The 24,209-nt window shown below is 48.5% G+C and overlaps 1 protein-coding gene across 1 annotated transcript in view; it reads right to left on the bottom strand.

The window, feature by feature from the left end:
• Positions 1-24,209, bottom strand: part of STK10 (serine/threonine kinase 10) — a 153,707-nt gene that overhangs the window by 6,481 nt on the left and 123,017 nt on the right. Inside the window, exons 13-18 of the mRNA XM_010373315.2 lie at positions 18,169-18,261; positions 13,843-13,972; positions 10,314-10,438; positions 8,751-8,939; positions 7,482-7,607; positions 5,855-5,968 (exon numbers count right to left, since the gene is read on the bottom strand). Of these exons, the coding sequence (XP_010371617.1) occupies positions 5,855-5,968; positions 7,482-7,607; positions 8,751-8,939; positions 10,314-10,438; positions 13,843-13,972; positions 18,169-18,261 (777 nt within the window). The remainder of the gene's footprint in view (positions 1-5,854; positions 5,969-7,481; positions 7,608-8,750; positions 8,940-10,313; positions 10,439-13,842; positions 13,973-18,168; positions 18,262-24,209) is intronic.

Here is a 24,209-nt window from a genome sequence, read left to right as displayed (position 1 = left end):
TCATTCATTTTCAAACTCTCAGGATATGCCAAGGGTATAGAATCCCCAGATAAGATAACCAGGTGAACGTTTATTTCCTGATTGCAGAACCAACCTATGTCAGCAGGAACATTATTGATTTGAGTGTCAAGTACTGAAAGTCTCAGCAGACCATGGTTACAGAAACTGATGAGCGTGCTAACAGGAAGTCTGGGCCCTGGCCAGCTTCCAGCCAGAAAGCTCCATTAGCGCAGAGAGGGAGGCCTCAAGTCAAGGACTCCCAAGGCCATTACACAGATGAGATGGGCAGCTGCCTCCTGTGCAGACCACAGTTACAGTAAGCAGAACTGATGTACGATGGCAGAACAAACCTCAGGACTTCAGGACCCGTGGGCATGAGATTAAGGGTAACCTGGGCAGCTCTCTCCTCAGAGAGTTTAGGGGGATGAGTATGTCCTTGGTCTGTACTATGTACTGGCAACTTCTGGCATAACATTGCAGTATTGATAGCTTCACTGTATAACCAACCACAAGGAGGCCCCATGTTGTGGTTTTTTTTTTTTTGTCGCAGTCTTGCTCTGTCACCCAGGCTGGAGTGCAGTGATGCGATCTTGGCTCACTACAGGCTCTGCCTCCTGGGTTCAAGCAATTCTCCTGCCTCAGCCTCCCATGTAGCTGGGATTACAGGCTTATGCCACTGTGCCCGACTAATTTCCGTGATGGTTAATTTTATGTGTCAACTTGGCAAGGCCATGGTATCTACCTACCTGTTTGGTCAAACACCAGACTAGATGTCACTATGAAGGTATTTTCTAGATGTGATTAGCATTTAAATCAGTAAACTCTGAGTAAAACAAACTACCCTTCATGATGTGGGTGGGACTCAATCAGTTGAAGGCCTTCAGAGAAAAGAGAGAAGGAATTCTTCCTCTAGACAGCAACAACTGGGTCTCCAGCCTGCTGACCTGTCCTGCAGATTTCAGACGCACCAGCCCCCACAACCATGTGAGCCAATTCCTTAAAATAACTAAATCAATTTCCCTCTCCCTCTCCCTCTCCCTCCACACACACACACACACACACACACGCACACACGCACACACGCACCCTCTCTCTATATTAGTTCTGTTTCTCTAGAGAATCCAGACTAGCCGGGCGTGGTGGCTCAAGCCTGTAATCCCAGCACTTTGGGAGGCCGAGACGGGCGGATCACGAGGTCAGGAGATCGAGACCATCCTGGCTAACACTGTGAAACCCCGTCTCTACTAAAAAATACAAAAAAAAACTAGCCGGGCGAGGTGGCCGGCGCCTGTAGTCCCAGCTACTTGGGAGGCTGAGGCAGGAGAATGGCGTAAACCCGGGAGGCGGAGCTTGCAGTGAGCTGAGATCAGGCCACTGCACTCCAGCCCGGGCGACAGAGTGAGACTCCGTCTCAAAAAAAAAAAAAAAAAAAAGAGAATCCAGACTAATACAGGCCCAGAGCGGGCAAGATGGCTTGCCCAAGATCCCAAAGCTGGTGACCAGCAAGAACGTCTAGAGTGCCAGCTAGAGAGGAAATGGATGAATTCCCCCCACCTCTGATACCGTCCTAATCCAAGCTGCCATCATTTCTCACCAAGATTATCACAATAGTTTCCTTACTGGTCTCTCTGCCTCCACTCTTGACCCCTGAGGGAAGCCAGTGGGATCCTTTTCAAAACATGAGTCAGACCACCCTGTCCTCTGCTCAGAACCCTCCAGTGGCTCCCATCTCACACAGAGTAAAAGCCAGGCTTTACATAGGTCCCCCCACCCCTCTGACTTTACCTCCTGTCACCTCCCACCATCACCACCACTCTCTCTGGCGCAGGGGCCTCCTTGTTTCACAAGCAAGGTGTCCAGGCCTTTGCAGTTGCTCTTCCCTGTGCTGGGAATGTCCCCCTGAAACCCCCCAGAGCTGCACGGCTCCCTTCCTCAGGTCCTTCAGATCTGGGCTCAGATGCCATCTTCTTAGATGACATCTTCCTGCCACACTGTCTGAAGCAGCCCCGCTTTGTGACCACCCCCCATGCTGTTTCCCTCCCTGCTTCCTGGCCCCTCACTAGAAGGTCGGTTCTTCCTGAGGGCAGGGACTTGTCCCTTTTGTTCAATGCAGTGTCTCTAGTGTCTGAAACAGTGTGGGGTACTGAGCAGGTGCTCAAGAAATACGTGTTGCATTAATACACAAATGAATGAACGAATGAATGATCAAGCTAACGATGGCACACAAATGCAATCCCACGTGCTAAGTGCCATGACAGGGGCAAGGACGGGGAGCCCAGAAGAGACAGCATACAGCCTCCGTGGGGAAGGCCTGAAAAATGAAGACACACAGAAGCTGGCCAAGCAAAGGCTGGTGGGTAGAGAATTCCTGGCAAGGGGAACAGGCTGGGCAAAAGCCCAGCAGAGAACGAGAGAAGCGCAGATGGTATGGAGATCTATTTGGGTACCGAAATCTGTTCAGAGCACAAGTCGGGGATGAGACTCACAGGAGATAAGGCAAGAACAGTAGTTCTCAAAGTGTGGTCCATGAACCCCTAGGGGGCCCAGAACACTTTATGGGGGTGAGGAAGGGGCAGCAAGCTCTAGTTTCCTACTGAGACACAGTTTGCTTTTTCAGTGTTTTGATATTTGTGCTAATGGTACAAAAGCAATGATGGGTAAAACTTCTGGAGCTTCTGGAGGATTCAGACAATGGCCCCTCCAAACTGAATGAGTATTCTTCACCACCGTGCACTCACAGTGTTTATTTTTATTTTTATTTATTTATTTTTTTTGAGATGGAGTTTCACTCTTTCGCCCAGGCTGGATTGAAATGGTGATGAGATCTTGGCTCGCTGCAACTTTTGCCTGCCGGGTTCAAGTGATTCTCCTGCCTCAGCCTCCAGAGTAGCTGGGATTACAGGTATGCACCACCACACCTGGCTAATTTTTGTATTTTTAGTAGAGACGGGGTTTTGCCATGTTGGCCAGGCTGGTCTCGAACTCCTGACCTCAGGTGATCCACCCGCCTTGGCCTCCCAAAGTGCTGGGATTACAGGTGTGAGCCACCACACCAGGCACACTCACAGTATTTTAGAAACTTTTTCAATTAAAACAATAAAGCCAGCGGCACTTAAGATCACCTTGAACGCAAATGGTTCACTTTATTAAATCCTGACCTTCAAGGTCACTGCCCTTTAACGTCCTGTGTGAGGAAATGAGAACTATGTATAAAGCATGCCTGCCGCCCATGAAAGCATGATGGCTGTCTAGAGATCTTGTTCTTGTGCCTGATCTTGTTCTTGTGCAATTGTCTTAAGTTGTGGGCTGAACTAGCCACTTTATTTTGCAGAATATCATTTTTATTAAAAAACAACTGACAACTGGGCATGGTGGCATGCGTCTGTAATTCCAGCTACTTGGGAGGCTGGGACAGGAGAACTGCTTGAGCCCAGGCAGTCGGAACCAGCCTGGACAACATAGCAAGACCCCATTTCAAAAAAAAAAAAGACGACGAATATGGGCATTTAGCAAATACTCTCTTAAAAATGAATAAACTGAGCTGATCACTTCAAGGGAAACAAACTAAAGCTATTTATTGCCAATGACAAAATTTGAGCATTCAAGCAAAAATGAGAACTTTGGAAAACGTGTGTCCACCAGCCTGAACGTGACAGCTTCTCAATTTTTTTTTTTTTTTCTTTTTGACAAGGTCTCAATCTGTCACCCAGGCCGGAGTGCAGTGGTGCAATCATGGCTCACTGCAGCCTTGACTTCCTGGCCTCAAGTGATCCTCCCACCTCAGGTTCTAGCGTATCTGGGACTATAGGCGTGTGCCACTGTGCCCAGCTAATTTTTGTATTTTTTGTAGAGATGAGGTTTCACCATGCTGCCCAGGCTGGTCTCAAACTCCTGGGCTCACACCTGTAATCCCAGCACTTTAGGAGTGGTGGCGGGCGCCTGTAATCCCAGCTACTCAGGAAGGCTGAGGCAAGAGAATTCGCTTGAACCTAGGAGGTGGAGGTTGCAGTGAGCCGAGACAGCACCACTCTACTTGCACTTGGATGTAACTTTGCCCCACCCATGATCCTGTAACACCGTGCACTGGTCACTTAGAAAATACTGGTTTACTGTGTTATGCCATCTTCCAAAAGTTGACATCTTACACAATATTTTTGAAAAATTATATCCGCCAGGCACAGTGGTGCACACCTGTAGTCCCAGCTACTCTGGAAGCTGAGGCAGGAGAATCACTTGAACCCAGGAGGCAGAGGTTGCAAAGAGCCAAGTTCCCGCGCCTGTAATCCCAGCACTTTGGGAGGCCGAGGCGGGTGGATCACTTGAGGTCAGGAGTTCAAGACCAGCCTGGACAACATGGTGAAACCCTGTCTCTACTAAAAACAGAAAAACTAGCCAGGTGTAGTGGCATGTGCCTGTAGTCCCAGCTACTCAGGAGGCTGAGGCAGGAAAATCATTTGAACCCAGGAGGCAGAGGTTGCAGTGAGCCGAGATCAGCCACTGCACTCCAGCCTCGGGTGACAGAGTAAAAGTCTATCTCTAAAATAAAAAATTAAATAAAGAAATCAACACATGGGTCAGGAGGGACGTTGCAGAGGGGCCAGTGACAGAGAAGAAACCCAGCAGAACCTGGGCCTAGGAGGACAAGGCAGGCGAGGAAGAGAGTGACTAGCACTGACTGCCACCAGGAGGTCAAGTCCAGCAAGTCATATCCATGGGAGTCAGCCACCAGGATGCTGTTACTGACCTTGCCAGAGAGGCTGCAGTGGGCTAAGAAAGGAATTTCTCAGTGGGCGGAGGAAGAAATTGTGAGAGGGCTTCACAGAGAAGGAGAGTGACAGGGCAGTAAAGAAAGATCCGGGACTGAGCGAGGGCATGGGTTTTGAAGGTGAAAGTATGGCAGGCACAATTCAAAAAGGACCCCCGTGACTCTCCTATAACTCTCCCCGCTCCTCTGAGTGTGGGTGGAACATCTGAATGTGATATCATTCCTGCAAGCAGGGAGGCTATCCCGTGACCCGCATTTAATCACATGAGCACAAAAGGGTTTTCTCCTGCTGGTGGCAGAAGGGGATATCAGAGACATTCAAACATTCAAAGCACAAGAAGGTCTGAATGCATGCTTGCTATTTGGAGGTAGAAGAGGCCACATGATAAGGAATGCCGGTGGCCTCTAGAAAATAAAGTAACCCCTGTCCGAGGTCAGCAAGGAAACAGGGACCTCAGACCTACAGCCACAAGGAACTGGATTCTGTCGAAAGCTGAATGGGTTTGGAAGTGATTCTTCCCCAGAAACTTCAGCTAAGAGCCCAGCCACGCTGACAACGTTGATTGCAGCCTGGTGAGACCCTGAGAAGAGAACCCAGGTGAGCCCACCCAGACTCTTGAACTCCATTACTAGGAGAGAGTGAACGGGTGTTGGTTTAAGCTGCTTAGTGTGTGGCAGTTCATCACACAGCAACAGAAAACCAAATTGGCAAGTCGTCTATCTGGTGCTGGGTTCTGACTTCTGAGAATAACTTCCTCTAAGAGAAAATCCCCACAGGCTGGGCTTCTGGCCCAGCAGCATGGCTGGTTTGACTCACTGCAGCATGCTCTGTGGACACCACATGGCAGGAGTCCTTTGGTCCACGAGAGGGAGCTAAACAAGAGGCTGCCCTTCCAGGGCTGGAAGGTGCAGGGTGTTTAGCCATGAAGGGTTAGAAAGTTCCTCTCTCTCTCAGGCTGGAGATCCATTTGATGGTGCCACAAAGCAAGAGTCCACCAAAATAAGGAGACCTAACATGTCCTGGCCAGAGGCCTGTGCATGGCACAGAGCAGAGCCCGAGACCGAGCCCACCAGCTCGGACAAGGTTACCTTCTTGCGCGGCCGAAGCTTGTCCCGCCATTCCTTCAGGTTCTGATTATGGCTCTCATCCAGGGCCTTCAGCTTCTGGGTTTCGTGCTCTACCAGGAGGTGGCACTTTTCATTCTGGAACAAATTCCAGGCAGAACAGGTGAGAAATCAGAAGACACAGGCCCTGAAGACAGAGACACACCTCATGCTGTGGCCACGAGGGCACCCGCATCGTTCAATTGTTATTTCTTCTTCTTGACTATAAATCCCATTTATTCAAACTCTATATGTAAATCACACGCACCAAGAAGTGCCTGGAGGAATAGTCCAGAATATGTTCATAGTTCTTATTAACTCTGTGGTGGGGATGTGTGGTAAATTTGCAACTTTCTGTGAGGATACAGCAAGAAGGCAGCTGTCCGCAAGCCAGGAAGGGAGCCCTCACCAGAACCCAACCATGCTGGCGCCCTGATCTCAGACTTCCAGCCCCCAGAACTGTGAGAGAAGTTTCTGTTGTTCAAAGCATCACGGTACTTTGTTATGGCAGCCTGAGCTAAGATACTCTGTATGTATCACATACAATTTCCTCAGGGAAATCTGTGGCAAGGAATGAGGGTCACTGACACGGGTGAGACTCTTCCAACCTCACTGTTCTTTCTCTGAGGTAAGTTATCTGCTTTATAAAATGTAAATCTCTCTCATAGGCAGCAGTGACAAATCCCTGTTGATTTCTTGCAGGGAATCAGTCTTGTCATGAGGAGCCTATAAAGCAGGGGGGAAATGCCTCTTTCCAGATACCACGACCCTACTGGGTTGGAAAAGTAGAATCCTTTGGGAGATTTTCATTTTGGGTTTCATGCTAGAGGCTTCTGGGAGTTTAGAACTTGGCTGAGTGAGAAGTAATACTCGCAGCAGCGCTGAGTTCCTGCGGCCTGCCAGGAGCTGTGCTCGGCACTTCACATGGGCTCTCCCAGTGCTCACAGAAACCCGAGGCAGGGATAGGAAAACAGATGCAGAAGGTGAATGGCTTGGTCAAAAGTCACACAGTGACAATCAGGAGAGCCCTGCCGGGCAGGCGTCAACACCTGGAATGTTTCCTCCACGCCTCCCCGCCTCTCCAGAAAATGCCCGACGAGTCCAACAGCCTAAGCAGTTTCTGAGGTTCGAATCGGCCCCGTCCCCACAAGGGGGCTTCAAGTACCAGCTCCTGGGGCCAGGACCCTCAAGCGTGGAGCAAACCCAGGGGCCAGGAAGCTTGAAGAGGTCAGGAATTACCACAGGAAAACCAGCCCACAAGGGGCTCGGCCACACCCCGACAACCTTTGCCCAAAACACAGTGATGACTCAGAAACCCTGCAGCTGCCCACTGCCAGCTCCGTCACTTCACTCACAAGCCCTTGCCCCAGTCCTGCACAGCAGGAATAGTCATCCCCACACCCATTTTAGGGCTGTGAGAGCTTTGGCTTAGGAGGGTCATGTGATTTGCCCAACCTCACACAGCTCTAGAGCAGCATGGCAGGACTGGAACCTGTCCACCCCAGGCTTGTCTGATGAAGATTGTTCCCTGCTGTGGAGTTTCTGGCCCCCTGAGAGCTGATGGCCTTGGGGAAACTGAGGCTGCCTGGGGCAGGGGTAGGCAGGGCGGTACCTGCAGCTGCTGCAGCTCGCTCATGTTGCTCTCGCACTGCGCCAGCATGTCCCGCATCTGGTTCTCGTGTTTCTGCTGTTGCTGCAGCCGCTCCGACTTCTGCCTCTTCTCCTCCTGCTGGGAGAACTGCACCAGAGAGAGGGTGGGTGCCTCAGAGGGCCAGGGCCTGGCTGGTTGGGTAGGGAGCCCACCTCAGCCTTGGCCCAGGGAGATCCCTCAGGGGGACTGGTCTGTGCACAGCTCCAGTACCCAGCACCACCTGTGCCCGTGCTAAGTCCTCACCCTGAGCTGAGACCCAGCCCCTGCCCTTGAGGAGCCCCCCGGCTGGTGGGGACATGACACTATAATTGACACATGCCAGGAAAGTGTGTGTACAAGGGCCCATGTGCCCGAGCCACAAGGGCAACACAGGATGTGGGGAAGCTGGCCAAATAAAAGCGTGGGAGTGCGGAAGGGAAGGGCGCAGGAGAATCAGCAACACAGCACCAAGCTCCCTCTGTCCACACACAGAGGTGAATTCACCATGAGGCTGACGAAGCTTCCAGGGCACGCCTGGCGACTCACACACCCCCTCCCAAGACCTTATGGCGAGCAGGTCGGGGTGCATCTTTCTTTTTTTTTTTTTTTAAGATAGAGTCTCGCTCTGTCGCTCAGGCTGCAGGGCAATGGTGCAATCTCGGCTCACTGCAGCCTTCCAAGCCATTCTCCTCCCTCAGCCTCCTGAGTAGCTGGGATTACGGGCCCGTGCCACCATGCCCAGCTAGTTTTAGTATTTAGTAGAGACAGGGTTTCACCATGTTGGCCAGACGGGTCTTGAACTCCTGAACTCAGGGGATCCCCCTGCCTCAGCCTCCCAAAGTGCTGGGATTACAGGCATGAGTCACCGAGCCCAGCCTTTTTATTTTGAGACAGAGTCTTGCTCTGTTGCCCAGGCTGGAGTGCAGTGGCTCAATCTCGGTTCACTGCAACCTCCGCCTCCCAGGCTCAAGCGATTCTCCCATCTCGGCCTTCCAAGTAGCCAACACACCTGGCTAATTTTATTATTATTATCTGTAGAAATGGGGTTTTGCTATGTTGCCCAGGCTGGTCTCAAACTCCTGGGCTCAAGTGACCCACTCACCTAGGCCTCTCAAAGTGTTGGGTTTACAGACGTGAGCCAGCCTGCATCTTGTTTCACATTCTCCAAAATCGTGTAAGGCCCAGGCCCGACCAAACCTGGTCCTGCCTGCACCCCAGCACACTGGCAGACCCCGCAGGCCCAGCCCCCACCTGCTTGATCTTCTCGCGCTGCTCGGCTGCGCTGCCCCCGCCGTTGATGTGGAGGCTCTTCTTGTACATGGCCATGCGCGTCTTGCCCTCACTCCTCTGGATCTTGGGCAGCCGTGCCTTCTCCTGCTGCTGCCGCACCTTCAGCTGCTCTATCATGCGCTGGTTGTAGCGCTGCATCTGCTCCCGCTCCTGGAGAGGAATATCCAGGGGGGCTGGGGTCAGCTGCACTCCGGACTTGGAGTGTGGACACAGGCTAAAGGTCCCCACACGCCACTCAGGGGCCCAGGACCAACGCGGCCCACGATGTTCAACAGAGCAAGGCTTCTGTTATTTTGCTTCTACGCTAATAACATTTTTTTTTGTTCTCACTTTAAAAATTCTTGTTAATAATATCTTGGATTCTTACCTTCTAAATGCCTTTTCATCTAATCAATGATGGCATGCCATCATTAGCTAATATCTCAAAGCACAATGTACACGAAAGGGGATGGTTTCTCATTAGTGATGGCAGATGTGAATTTATATTTTAAAAAACCCTGATACATTTGAATTTTTTCCTTCCCCTAACACCTATTTGTATTTCAAAGCTCAGCAGGGGTATCACCTCCTCCAAGAAGTCTTCCCTGATTTCTTCACCTGGTTGGGTAGCCTTATTCTGAACTCCCATGGCCCTATACTGACTTCCATCACTGCATTTAGATAAGAAACTGGAATTATACACAGCTGCTGTGCATCCAGACCTTGGTTTGTCTGTCACTGTCCCACTATGAAGGCTGAACTGAGACAGACAATTCCCGCAGGAGAGGGTGCTTTGGCCACACAGATCAGGGGCCCTCACCAGCTCTGGGGAGTTCAGGGAAGGCTTCCCGGCAGAGGTGGTGTTTAAGTGGAGACATAAAAGTATTCTGAGGGAATGCACAAGAAAGAGAGAAAATGGAAAGGGAAGACAAGAAGAGGGAAAAGAGAAGAAAGAGGAAAAGAAAGACACACCGGGCGGGCGCGGTGGCTCACGCCTGTAATCCCGGCACTGTGGGAGGCCGAGGCGGGCAGATCACTTGAGGTCAGAGGTTTGAGACCAGCCTGGCCAACAAGGTTAAGTCCAACTCTACTAAAAAAAAATACAAAAATTAGCTGGGCATGGTGGTAAGCACCTGTAATCCCAGCTACTTGGGAAGCTGAGGCAGGAGAATCGCTTGAACCCCAGAGGCGGAGGTTGCAGTGAGTCTAGATGGTGCCACTGCACTCCAACCTAAGCAACAGAGCAAGACTCCATCTCAAAAAAGAAGAAGAAAAAAAGACACATACAGCTAGTAACAGAGTCAGCGAGGGAGCTGCTTGGGCCATCGGCTTCCCTGCATGGTTTGCCCTATTCCTGGTCCCTTGAGCTGAAGCAGGACACCCCTGGAGAACCTCTTGGGGCCTCACTGCAGCCAGCCCTGGCTCCTCTTGGGGGCACTTGTCATCCAAAGTGTGCACCCAAGAGGTGCCCCACCACATCCAGCCTCACGGCCTCCCAGGTCGGCCGGGCAGCAGACCCGAGCCCCAAGCCGCTGGCAGCCTCACCTTCTCATGCTTGCGCAGCAGCTCGTGCCGCTGGAGGAAGTACTGGTCTTTGAGCTGCTGCTTCACCAGCTGGTGCCTCTCCTGCAGCTGGTGCTCCTCCATCTCCCACAGGGCTGCTTCCCGGTCTGCGGAGGACATGCCACACACCTGGTGAGGTGCTGACATCCAGAGACCCGACAGGCTCTCTGCCCCGCTCCTCTACCTGGCCTCCTCATGCTGGAGATCACCAACCTGCTAGGCTCAGGAATCGCCACATGTGCTACCTCATTAGACCATGTTGGCTGACCTGAGCTGAGGCCTAGAAACTTCCTTTAAACCTAAGGAATGATAGCTCCCAGCAGCATGGTAGAGCAGGAAGTGCTCAAAGTCAGGAGCCAGAGAAACTGCAGATATAGGCTGGAACCCAGCTCCATCGGTGGGATTAGGAATGGAGAGGTTCTCTAGGCATCAGCTGCCATCTCTGCCAGATGGACACAGCTATACTATGGAGGGAGGGGACGTCCTTGGGAGACCCTTTGAAGTGCAATCCACACTGCATCTCTACTTTCCTGATGCGCACGTGGGAAGGGCTCAGATGCAGACCCCATGAAAAAGACAGAATGGCCTCTTGTCATTATTTCCTCCTTTGAAAAACGGGTGAGATCCTCGTCCCCTGCATGTCCCACGCATGCGTTATGCAGACAATGGCATCTGGCATCTTATCACTGGAGGTCTATTAATCCACCCTTGTGCACAGCACCCGGGTGGGGACCTGGAGTCAAAGGGAGAATCTCATGCCCTTCGAGACAGGAGATTATGCTTGGCTCAGTGCGAATGTTGTTTATTTCACTGCATTCCTGTTCTGTGCAAAATGGTATCTGCTTTTGCTATATCAGAATAGTGATTCTGGCTTCCACCCCAAAATCAGAACCACAGTTCCGTAAATAGGGCGGTTCTTACCAACATCATGGGATAGGAAAAGCAAGTGAGGGCTTTTCTCTAAACAACTGTGCTCTATTCAGAATATCGAAAACTCAAGAAGCCTGTTTTGCTGATCCACACTAATTAATAACAGGTTTATACTGCTTAACTGCACTGGTCATCAAAGGCCTGGAGGAGGCCTGTTTTATAAGCGAGCCAAAAATGGCCCTGGGATGTTGGCCTCATGTTGTTTACTTCCTCACAGCAGGCCCGGACCACCAAAAGTCCACAGGCACCAAACTCAAATGTATACCTATCCTCTTGCTATTTCTAAAACATAGTATGTACGGCCAGGCACAGTGGCTCATGCCTATAGACCCAGCATTTTGGGAGGCTGAGGTGGGCAGATTGCTTGAGCCCAGGAACTTGAGACCAGCCTGGGCAAAATGGCAAAACCCTGTCTCTACTAAAAATACAAAAATTAGCTGGGTGCGGTGGCATGCACCTGTAATCACAGCTACTCAGAAGCCTATGGCACGAGAATCACTTGAACAGGGGAGGCAGAGGCTGCAGTGAGCCAGTATTGTGCCACTGCACTCCAGCCTGGGTGACAGAGTGAGACTTGGTCTCAAAAAACAAAAACAAAACCCATGTATATAGCTACAGAAAAAAGCTCAAACAGGGCCGGGCGCGGTGGCTCACACTTGTAATCCCAGCACTTTGGGAAGCCAAGGTGGGCGGATCACTTGAGGTCAGGAGTTCAAGACCAGCCTGACCAACATGGTGAAACCCCATCTCTACTAAAAATATAAAAAATTAGCTGGATGTGGTGGCGCAAACCTGTAATCATCCCAGCTATGAAGGAGACTGAGACAGAAGAACTGCTTGAACCTGGGAGGTGGAGGCTGCAGTGAGCCAAGATTGTGCCACTGCACTCCAGCCTGGATGACACAGTGAGACTTCATCTCCAAAGAAAAAAAAAAACGTTCAAACCAAGCAGATATTTAGCCATTTGGAGCCTGTCTACTTTGCTTACCGCATGAAACTGCACCTAACATCTGCTAGCCATAGAGAAAATAGACCCAAGGGCTCCAGAAAGACCCCAAGCCACCGCTGCCCTTTGCAGTTTTCTGACCTAGAGATGCCCCATCTGAGCTCCCCACACTGGACAACATCATCTAGACATGTGAGCCCCTCTCAGGTCCCCTTCTTGCCCAAGAGTTCTTTTGCCTTCTTCCCCTGCTGGATGGTGGCCTGCACCGTCATCTCTAGAAGGCTTCATTCTGTAAGGGACCCCCTCAGCATGTAAACCTGTCAAAATGCCCCCCCAAGCAAAGCTGCTTGTATGCTACTGCCATCTTGTGGTCATTTATTTTTTTCTCAATCAGCCCTGAAATGCCCGGCTGCCTGATATTGTCATCCAAGGCCCAGCTCTATCACCCATTAACTGTGCAACCTCAGTGCTACGATCTGAATGTTTCCATCCCCTCCAAATGTGTATGTTGAAATCTTAACCCCTGAGGTGAGGGTATTAGGAGGTAGGGCCTTTTGGGAGGTGATTAGGTCATGAGGGTGGAGCCCTCGTGAATAGAATTAGTGCCTTTTTATTAATAAAAGAGACCCCAGGCTGGGAACGTTGGCTTATGCCTGTAATCCCAGCACTTTGGGAGGCCGAGGCAGGCAGATCACTTGAGCCCAGGACTTTGAGACCAGCCTGGACAACACAGAAGACCCCATTTATACAAAAAACACAAATTAGCCAAGTGTGGTAGCACATGCCTGTAGTCCCAGCTACCTGGGAGGCTGAGGTGGGAGGACTGCTTGAGCCTCAGAGGCAGAGGTCACAGTGAGCCATGACTGTGCCACTGCACTCCAGCCTTGGCCACAGAGCAAGACCCTGTCTCAAAACAAAACAAAACAAAACAAAACAAAACAAAAAACTACAAAACCCCAAAAACCCAGAGACCCCAGAGCTAGTCTCCCCTCCGCTATGTGAGGATACAGGGAGAAGGTGCCATCTATGAAGCAGAGAGTAAGCCCTCCCCAGACCACACATGTGCTGGCACCTTGACTGTGATTTCCCAGCCTCCAGAAGTGTGAGAAACGAACGTCTGTTGTTGATAAGCCACCCAGTCAGTGGTATTTTGTTAGAGCAGCTGAATGAACTAAGATACTTAGCCAAAGAATAGTAACTCTCCAGGCCTCAGTTTCCTCATCTACAGAAATGGGGATAACCCAGGCCCTGCCCCACAGTGTTAGGCGAGGATTCGGTGAGATAAAGGTGGAAAAATGGACTGGCACATGGCCTGGCAGACTGGTTGCCCAGTCCCTGCCAAGCTGTCTCCACCTCCCGTAAACCCAGCTCACTTATTAACCTACACTATGCCTGTCCCTTTCTTCTCTTGACTTCTGGAATAATGTCAAATAGTCTTGGTGACAACTGGTCTGGTGTCCTTGTCTCGTTCCTTACTTCAGTGGGGGTTTTCCCCAGGTTTCACCAGGAAGAATGATGTTTAGTTGTGGGGATGGAGAAGGACTGGGAGGTTTTTCTTGCCCACCCCACTTCCCAGGGCTGGGATGTCCACAGCGACTCTGGGCCAAGACAGCGCTGCCACTCGCACGCCCCCACCTCGAAGGAGCTCCTGCTTCTTCATGAGGCACTCGCGCTCCTTGCCACAGATCTCCCGCCTGTTGTCGGTGGTGAGCCTCTTCATGGCCAGCTCCAGGTCCTCCTTCTGCTTGGCTACAAAGTCCCGGTCCTGTGGTGAGAAAGGAGGACAGGCCTTTATCCAGAGCTGGCTTCGGCACCTCAATGTCTCTTCCTTTTTTTTTTTGTTTTTTTTTTGTTTGTTTGTTTGTTTGAGACGGAGTCTTGCTCTGCCACCCAGGCTGGAGTGCAGTGGCCGGATCTCAGCTCACTGCAAGCTCCGCCTCCCGGGTTTATGCCATTCTCCTGCCTCAGCCTCCCGAGTAGCTGGGACTATAGGCGCCCGCCTCGTCGCCCGGCTAGTTTTTGTATTTTTTTTAAGTAGAGACAGGGTTTCACCGTATTAGCCAGGATGGTCTCGATCTCCTGACCTCGTGATCCGCCCGTCTCGGCCTCCCAAAGTGCTGGGATTACAGGCTTGAGCCACCACGCCCGGCCCTTTCTATTATGGAAGAAAAGCCTGCGTGATCAGAGAAGAAAACTCAGAAACAGAAATTAGTGGAGGGGAAATTTAAGAGAGACTTAGAGACACATCAACCAATTTCAACACGTGGGCTTCATCTGGATCCTGGATCAAAGAACAATTTTTTTTTTTTTTTTTTTTTGAGATGGAGTCTCGGTCTATCACCAGGGCTGGAGTGCGGTGGCACAATCTCGGCTCACTGCAATCTCCGCCTCCCAGGTTCAAGCGATTCTCCTGCCTCACCCTCCTGAGTAGCTGGGATTACAGGCGTGTACCACCACACCTGGCTAATTTTTGTATTTTTTAGTAGAGACGGGGTTTCACCATGTTCGCCAGGCTAGTCTCGAACACCTGACCTCGTGATCTGCCTGTCTCGGCCTCCTAAAGTGCTGGGATTACAGGCTGAGCCACTGTGCCTGGCCAATGTTTTTTTTTTTTAAAGGATGACATTCATGAAACAATTGGAAACTGGAATACTGACAATATTATGTTGTTCAGCAATTACGGTTGAATTTGCTAGGTGTGTTTATGGTACGGTAGTTATTTCTCTGACGTTTGACAGGTAAAATAATATGATGTCTGGGATTTGATTAAAAATAATACCTTGGGGTCAGGAAGTGAATGAGTGGGCATGAGGTGATACTACTGAGATTAGGTGATAGGTATATGGTGGTTCATTATGCCATTGTACCTATTCCTATGTTTCTTTTCTTTTCTTTCCTGTATTTATTTATTTATTTATTTTTAGAGAGACAGAGTCTCGCTCTGTCACCCAGGCTGGAGTGCAATGGCATGATCTTGGCTCACTGCAACCTTGGCCTCCCAGGTTCAAGTGATTCTCCCATCTCAGCTTCCTGAGTAGCTGGGACTACAGGTGCGCACTACCACGCCCGGCTAACTTTTGTATTTTTAGTAAAGACGGGGTTTCACCATGTTGGCCAGGCTGGTCTTGAATTCCTGGCCTCAAGTGATCTGCCCACCTTGGCCTCCCTATTCCTATGTTTTTAATTTTCCATAATAAAGAGTAAAAAAAATTAAAATAAAAAAATTTAGAAACCACAGAATTAGTAAAACTCTCCACTCATCCTATCACCCAGAGTTGGCAACTGTATGTCTCTACAAGTGTATTTATAGCTGTTGTTTTTTTTTTTTTTTTTTTTTTTTGAGACGGAGTCTTGCTCTGCCGCCCAGGCTGGAGTGCAGTGGCCGGCTCTCAGCTCACTGCAAGCTCCGCCTCCCGGGTTCACGCCATTCTCCTGTCTCAGCCTCCCGAGTAGCTGGGACTACAGGCGCCCGCCTCGTCGCCCGGCTAGTTTTTTGTATTTTTTAGTAGAGACGGGGTTTCATCGTATTAGCCAGGATGGTCTCGATCTCCTGACCTCATGATCCGCCCATCTCGGCCTCCCAAAGTGCTGGGATTACAGGCTTGAGCCACCGCGCCCGGCCTATAGCTGTTGTTATTGTTGTGTTACAAAAATTATTAAAAAGGGCTCAAAGAGATTATGTGAGCACCCAAGTTCACAGCAGCATTATTCACAATAGTCAAGGGATGAAAACAGCCCACGTGTCCGTCCACAGATAAATGGATAAACTTCATGTGTTATATCCATACAATGGAATATTATTCAGCCTTAAAAAGGAAGGAAATTCTGACACATGCAACAACATGGATGAACCTTGAGGACATTACACTAGATGAAATAAGCCAATCACAAAACGACAAATATTCTATGATTCTACTTATATGAGGTACCTAGAATAGTCAAATTCATAGCGAAAGCAGAATAAAGTTAGCAAGGGTTGGAGGAGAAGAAATGGAGAGTTACGGTTTGATGGGTGCAGAGGTGCAGAGTTTCAGTTTTACAAGATGAGAGAGTTCTGGGGATAGATGGTGGTAATGGCCGCACAGTGAGACCATGCTTAACACCGCTACGTTGTACACTTAATAATGGGAAAGATGGTAAATTTTATGTTATGACTATTTTACCACAATTTTAAACAATTATTTTTAAAAATCTTTCCATGTTATAATGTGATCTTCTGGCCAGGCACAGTGGCTCACACCTGTAATCCCAGCACGCTGGAAGGCTGAGGCAGGTGGATCACCTAAGGTCAGGAGTTCGAGACCAGCCTGGCCAACATGGTGAAACCCCATCTCTACTAAAAATACAAAAATTAGCCAGGTGTGGTGGCATGGACCTGTAGTCCCAGCTACTTGGGAGGCTGAGGCAGGAGAACTGCTTGAACCCTGGAGGTGGAGGTTGCAATGAGCTGAGATTGTGCCACCACACTCCAGCCTGGGCAACAGAGTGAGACTCCATCTCAAAAAAAAAAAAAAACTGGGATGAAACTCCCACTTTTGAAACTCCATCTCAAATAAATAACGTGATCTTCTATCATATGTGTTTCAATGGCTGAAAAATTTCATGCTATGGATGTTATTTATCCAATAAACAACACGGTGTTTCCAGGTGTTATATATATTTAAAGTAGTGTTACTTCATATTCTGGTAGTTAAGTGTTTGTGAACCTCTGTGATGACTCCTTCAGGATTTTTAGATTCCCTCAGGATTTCTAGAAGCAGAAAATCCAAGCCAAAAAATGTGCATATCTTCAAAGCTCTCCATGCAACTGCCTCCTCCAGGCCACACCATCTACTGTCCCTCTGCGTGGACCAGGGCCTGTGTGCCCCGCCTCACCAGTCCGCAGTCTCTTCCTAATCGCGCTGTAACAGGACAGCTCATAGGGTGTTCCGGAGAGAACACAAGCTTGAGGCCTCGACCCCCTCCCCGACTGTGAACTTAGCAATGTCACCTCTCTCGGTCTTTGTTTCCTCTTCTGTGAATGGGAAAATGAACAGCTCCTACCATGGTAAGCTATGAACGCTGAACCAGGTAATGTAGAAAGCATTTGTAAGTGTGGACTCAAAGATTCTCTGCTTTGGAGGCTGAGGAAGCAGAACACACAAAGACCCCGTCGTGGGGAAAATGGAAGCATTCCAGCACGGGATGAAAAGGAGGCTGGGGAGGCCAGCCAGGGCACAGCAGAGAGGCAGCGCTTATCTTAGGAACAACGCGGGAGCCACTGAAGACTTTTAAGGCACAGGGCTGTCGGGGGGAGGGTGCTGTTATCAGACTTGGAATTCAAATTGATCACACCTGCAGGCAAAAGAGAAGAAACTGCAGGGGAAAAACAGCAACAGGAAGCCTCCTTGGGAGGCCACTGGACAGTGGCTGGGGGGTCATGGAGATGGTGACAAGTTGATAGATCCAGAGACAGGAGATAAGAAATATACATACCATGCTTCAGGAGGTGATGAAGGGCTGGAGGGAAAGGAGGGGTCAGGAATGATGGGCCACAAAGGAAGGAAAACGGCACCCTTCAGAGCATGGCAGGACCAGGTCTGGGACATCATGAGTTTGATGTCCTTTAGACTTAAAGATGCCAAGAGGGCAGGGGAATATACTTGGTTGGTCAAGAAGATGTGACTTACAAATAAATAACCCTAAAACAAGGTAAGAGGTGCTAAGGGTTTGGGAGGGTGGTCAATGTAAAGTGTTGGGGTATTCAGAGATGGAAGAGCTCGCTTCCAGTTGGAGGCAAGGCAATCAAGGAAGGCTGCATGGAAGAGGGGATAATGGGGCCATGAAGGATGAGGCCAGATTTAGGTATTCAGAACAGGGTATTTGAGGGGCAGTGACTGGGCAAAGGCAGAGAGGGGGCCTGGTCACCATTCCAGGTCTCACACCAGTCCCTGCACTCCCCAGCTGAGGCCAGGGACTCACAAGAAGCTGCTTTTTCTGCGTATGCTCCTCCATCTTTTGCTTCATGCTCTCCTTCCGCTGCTGTCGGGGGAGCTTCTCCACCTCGTTCTTCACCTGCAACAGAGACAGCAGAGAGGGGCTGGGTCAGGGTCCTCTCCATGCTTCCTGCAGTATATTCTTCAACCCAGAACTCCTGGGCCAGAGACTGGAGAAGAGGCTCAGTGTTGCGGGGCCAGCACCCTATGTGGCTCCCACCAAACCCCTCTGAGCAGGTGCCTCACACTGGCCTACTCCTGCCTGCCGCTGGTTTCAGCTTCCAACTCCCCTAGAGCGGGCAGGTGCCGTTTTCAGCTGCGTGGTATCCTCCCTCCTCTTCTGGTAACAGCGCCCGGATTCCTGCAGGGCAGTGTTTCTCAACCTTTTTAAAAAATTACAGTCCCCACAGAAGTTCTTTTAGACATTTTTTCTTAATCCCTCTCCCCCCATGAAATTAGTCCAACAGACAATACTGTCAATCTGATAAACCATTGTCACATCTCAGGTATTTGGCTTCCTTTGCGGTAATATTAGCCTGGCTAAGAATGCATATCTTTTGTTTTTTTGAGATGTAATCAAGCAATTCTCCCGCCTCAGCCTCCCAAGTAGCTGGGATTACAAGTGTACGACACCACACCCAGCTAATTTTTGTGTTTATAGGAGAGATGGGGTTTCACCATGTTGGCCAGGCTGGTCTTAAACTGCTGACCTCAAGTGATCTGCCTGCCTCGGCCTCCCAAAGTGCAGGGATTACAGGCGTGTGCCACCGCGCCCGGCCGAGAATGCATACTTTAGTATCCCCCTTGTCAGTCCCTGAGGTCCAGGTGAACTGACACCCCTACCCCCACTGGCCCTGGGCTGAGCATCTGATCCAGGCTGGCCAAGCAGCACATTCCATGCCCTCAGCCTCAGGAACTGATTCAGAGATAAGCACGTGACCCTCACTGGTCCAGTGCGAACTTTGGGACGTTTGCTGGAACTACTGAAGGAAAGCTGCCTGCTGTCCTCTGGGGCTGTTAAACTGGGGGGATGAAGGCCAAGGTGAGTCACCTTGTCACCCCTGGAGGGGACTGCCTGAGATGAACTCAATGCAGGGAAGCAATGCCAAGAGAGGAGAAAGAAGAATTCCTGGCAACACTCCTGCCCTCCTGGTCAGACGCCAGCAAGTATTCTTTCCTCCTTAAGCCAGCTGGGATTGGGTTTCTGTCTTTTGTAACAGGAGGGAGAAGAGATCCACGCCACTTCTCTCTAAGGACCCTGGAGTTCCTCAGACATTTCCTTCCCAAGAAACCTACACCTTTACAGGTGCCTAATAACCCAAAACCTACACTGACAGAGGGCTCTTAGGAGCATCTGATGGGGGAAAAGGCCTGCGTGTGATCAAAAAAAGAACATTCTGGGGAGTTCTGGCATGGTGAGGTAAGCCAAGACAGGCTGTGTCTCCTGATAATTACAGTGAAAACACTGCATCAAATATGGAAGCAACTACTTGAGGACTCTGAAAACCAAACAAAAGCAGGTGACGTGAAGGGGAGTCAAAATTTGCAGACAAGACTGGTTCAGGGTATAAGTTTCCTATTTTTTTTTTTTTTCATCCTTTTGCTCTCCTGGCTTTGCACCAATCCCAGACCTGCTCAGTGGTACAGTAGAAAAGCTGGTTAAAACTCCATAAGAAACCTTGTATTTCTGGCCAGAGAATCAGGAAAAGAGGCCTGTGCAGTCCAGTGAGTATGGGATGAATCCCAAAGAGAAGGGCACAGAAGGCCAGGCGTAGTGGCTCACACCTGTATTCCCAGCACTTTGGGAGGCCAAGGAAAGTGGATCACTTGAGGTCAGGAGTTCAAGACCAGCTTGGGCAACATGGTGAAATCCCATCTCTACTAAAAATACAAAAATTAGCCGGGCGTGGTGGCACATGCCTGTAATCCCAGCTCCTCAGGAAGGAGGCACGAAAATCACTTGAACTCAGGAGGCGGAGTCTGCAGTGAGCCGAGATCGCACCACTGAACTCCAGCCTGAATGACAGAGCGAGATTCCGTCTCAAAAAAAAAAAGAGAAGAGCGCAGGAAAAGGGAAATTCCTAATTCTGTGTGTAAACACAGAGATTCACCCCTAAGCTAAGCATGAGTGAGACAGGTGCCAAGCAGTATAGCAAAAAACCAAAGAAGCAAAGACCTAACTAAACTAAGACTGAAACCACTACCCACAGAAGATCACACAGAACCTGTGGTCTACAGGGTTTCCTGTTAAACAAAAAACAACTATATTCTCCAAAAGATTATAATACGGACCCACAGTCTACAGAACATAACACTAAAATATCAAGGATAGCCAGGTGCGGTGGCTCATGCCTGTAATCCCAGCACTCTGGGAGGCTGGGTGGATCACCTGAGCTCAGGAGTTCGAGACCAACCTGGGCAACATGGCAAAACCCCATCTCTACAGAAAATATTAATACAAAAAACTAGCTGGGTGTGGTGCCAGTGCACCTGTAGTCTCAGCTACTCAGGAGGCTGAAGTGGGAGGATCACTTTAGCCCAGGAGGTTGAGGCTGCAGTGGGCTGTGACTGCACCACTGCACTCCAGCCTGGGCAACAGAGCAAGAAGCAAAACCCTGCCTCTAAATAAATAAATAAATAAATAAATAAATAAATAAATAAATAGAATAAAATGTCAAGGAAACAATAAAAAATTACTCTGCATACAAAGAACCAGAAAATAGAACCAATTTTCAAAGAAAAAGACAATCAATAGATGTCAGCTCTGGGATGATACAGATGTTGACAGAAAGAAACTTTAAAGCAGCTACTATAACTATACTCCATGAGGTAAAGCCCTTTAATATTTCAAATATGGAATGATGAAAGTTCACAGCACAGAAAAACTATTTTTTATTTTTTTGAGACAGAGTCTTGCTCTGTCACCCAGCCTAGAGTGCAATGGTGTGATCTCCGCTCACTGCAGCCTCCACCTCCTGGGCTCAAGTGATTCTCCTGTCTCAGCCTCCAGAATAACTGGGATTACAGGCACCCAAATAACTGGGTTATTTGGGTGTCTGGCTAATTTTTGTATTTTTAGCAGAGATGGAGTTTCACCATGTTGGCCCGGCTGGGTCTTGAACTCCTGACCTCAAGTGATCCACCCGCCTTGGCCCAGCACTTTGGGAGGCTGAGGCGTGGGGATCACAAGGTCAGGAATTTAAGACCAGACTGGCCAAGATGGTGAAACCCCGTCTCTACTAAAAATATTTTTAAAATTAGCCGGGTGTGGTGATGGGCGCCTGTAATCCCAGCTACTCAGGAGGCTGAGGCAGAGAACTGCTTGAACCCAGGAGGCACAGGTTGCAGTGAGCCGAGATCACACCACTGCACTCCAGCCTGGGTGACAAGGGAAGACTCTATCTCAAAAAAAAAAAAAAGTACCAAAATTAAAGAACAGGAATAGGTATGTCTAGTGGAACTATCCTTCAGAAATGAAAGCAAAATAAAGACATTTTCAGATGAAGGAAAGTAGGAAACTTTGTGGTCAGGAAGAAAGGCTACACTGGAAGTTCTTCAGGTTAAAAAGAAGTGAGCTGAGGAGAAAACTTGTATCTTCAGTAAAAAGAAAGAGTGACAGAAATGGTAAATATCCGGATAAACATAGTGAACAATTTTTCCCTTAAGATCTTTAAAATCTCAATGACCATTTAAAGCAAAAGTAGTCACATTGTCTGGTATGGTTTTTAATATATGTAGATATAATACATTATCCATGATAGGCCAAGTGTGGTGGCTCAAGCCTGTAATGCCAGCACTTTGGGAGGCTGAGGTGGCCGGACTGCTTGAGGCCAGGCAAGACCAGCCTGGCCAACATGGTGAAACCCTGTCTCTAGGCATGAGAAGTGCTTGAACCCAGGAGGTAGAGGTTGCAGTGAGCGGAGAGCATATCATTACACTGCAGCCTGGGCGACAGAGCAAGATTCTGTCTCAAAAAAAAAAAGGCCAAAAATGTGACAATTATAACAAAATTGGGAAAGTATCAAGAAATTTACACGGTTGTAAAGGTATATTTTACTTAAAGAATTACAATATCAACTCTAAATAGATGCTGAGATAGGTAGGTATATTATAACGCCCCAGAGCAACCATTAAACACACACACACACACACACACACACACACACACACAAAGATAAACTAATTCGTGAAGTTAAAAATATTCAAATACTCCAAAAGGAGGTAGGAAAACGGGGAAGAGAGGAACAAAAACCAAAGGCAACAAAACAGGTAATAATTTAATTAAATATAAATGGCATAAACACATCTATTAAAAAACAAAGATTTTCAGATAGGATTAAAAAATATGAAAGCACAACTATATGCTGTCAACAAGAAACGCATATTAAATATAAAGATTTAGACAGGTTAAATTGAAAGGACGGGAAAAGATACTGTATGCAAATACTTATCAAAAGAAAGTAGGATTGGCTATTTATTAGACAAGGCAGACTTCAGAACAAGGAATATTATCAGGAATAATGATGGGCATTATATAATCATAAAAGGAAGAGTCAGTTCGGTAAGAAAATATGACGATTTTAGTCTTAGCTAAAGTCTAGGAGGCTGAGGATCCCTTGAGCCCAGCGGTTTGAGGGCAGTCTGGGCAACACAGTGAGACTTCCACTGCAAAAAAAAATAAACAAATAAATAAATAAAAGAAAATGTGACTATTTAAAATAACAAAATAATTTCAAAAATGTGAAACAAAAGCTGACAGGACTGAATGAGAAATAGACAAATCCACAAGTACAGTTGGAGATGTTAACATTCCTTTCCTGGCAGCCAGTAGAACAAGTGGTCAGAAAATCAGTAAGAATACAGAAGACCTGAACAATACTATCAATTAACTTGACCTCCTTGACATTTTTAGAATACTCCACTCAACAACAGTAGAATACACATCCTTTTCAAGTGCACATGGAACACTCAGTAACACAGACCACATCCCAGACCATAAAACAAACCATTACACATTTTTAAAAATTGAAATCTTAAAAAATATATGGGCCGGGCATGGTGGCTCACGCCTGTAATCCCAGTACTTTGGGAGGCTGAGGCACGTGGATCACCTGGGGTCAAGAGTTCAAGACCAGCCTGGTCAACATGGTGAAACGCTGACTCTACTAAAAATACAAAAATGGCCGGGCGCGGTGGCTCAAGCCTGTAATCCCAGTACTTTGGGAGGCCGAGACGGGCGGATCATGAGGGCAGGAGATCGAGACCATCCTGGCTAACACTGTGAAACCCCGTCTCTACTAAAAAATACAAAAAACTAGCCGGGCGAGGTAGTGGGTGCCTGTAGTCCCAGCTACTTGGGAGGCTGAGGCAGGAGAATGGCGTGAACCCGGGAGGCGGAGCTTGCAGTGAGCTGAGATCCGGCCACTGCACTCCAGCCCGGGTGACAGAGTGAGACTCCGTCTCAAAAAAAAAAAAAAAAAAAATACAAAAATTAGCTGGGTGTTGTGGCACGTGCCTGTAATCCCAGCTACTTGGGGGGCTGAGGCAGGAGAATCACTTGAACCCAGGAAGCAGAGGTTGCAGTGAGCCAAGATCATGCCGTTGTACTCCAGCCTGGGGAACAAGAGCAAAATTCCATCTCAAAAAATAATAATAATAATATATATATTATATATATATAAAATATATATATTATTTGATTTGATCATAATGAAATCAAACTAAATAACAAGAGAAAGATATGAGAGCCCCAAAACATTTTAAAATTAAACAACAAGCTTTTAAATAACCTGGGTCAAAGAGGAAGTTGCAAAGGAAATTAAAAAGTAATTGGTATTGAATAAAAATGAAAATACAACATATAAAGATTTGTGGAATGAAGCCAAAACAGTGCTCCATTTATAGCATTAAGTGAAATTTATGGCATTAAGTGCTTAAAGAATAGTCTCAAATCAATGTTCTAAATGAGCGTCTACATTAAGAAACCATAAAAAGAAGAGCAATTTAAACCCAAGCCTAATATAACAG

This window comes from Rhinopithecus roxellana, chromosome 3, assembly GCF_007565055.1.
Source record: "Rhinopithecus roxellana isolate Shanxi Qingling chromosome 3, ASM756505v1, whole genome shotgun sequence".
Lineage (NCBI taxonomy): Eukaryota > Metazoa > Chordata > Mammalia > Primates > Cercopithecidae > Rhinopithecus > Rhinopithecus roxellana.
The sequence above is the reverse complement of the archived record's forward strand: the minus strand, read 5'-3'. Positions and strand labels throughout refer to the sequence as shown.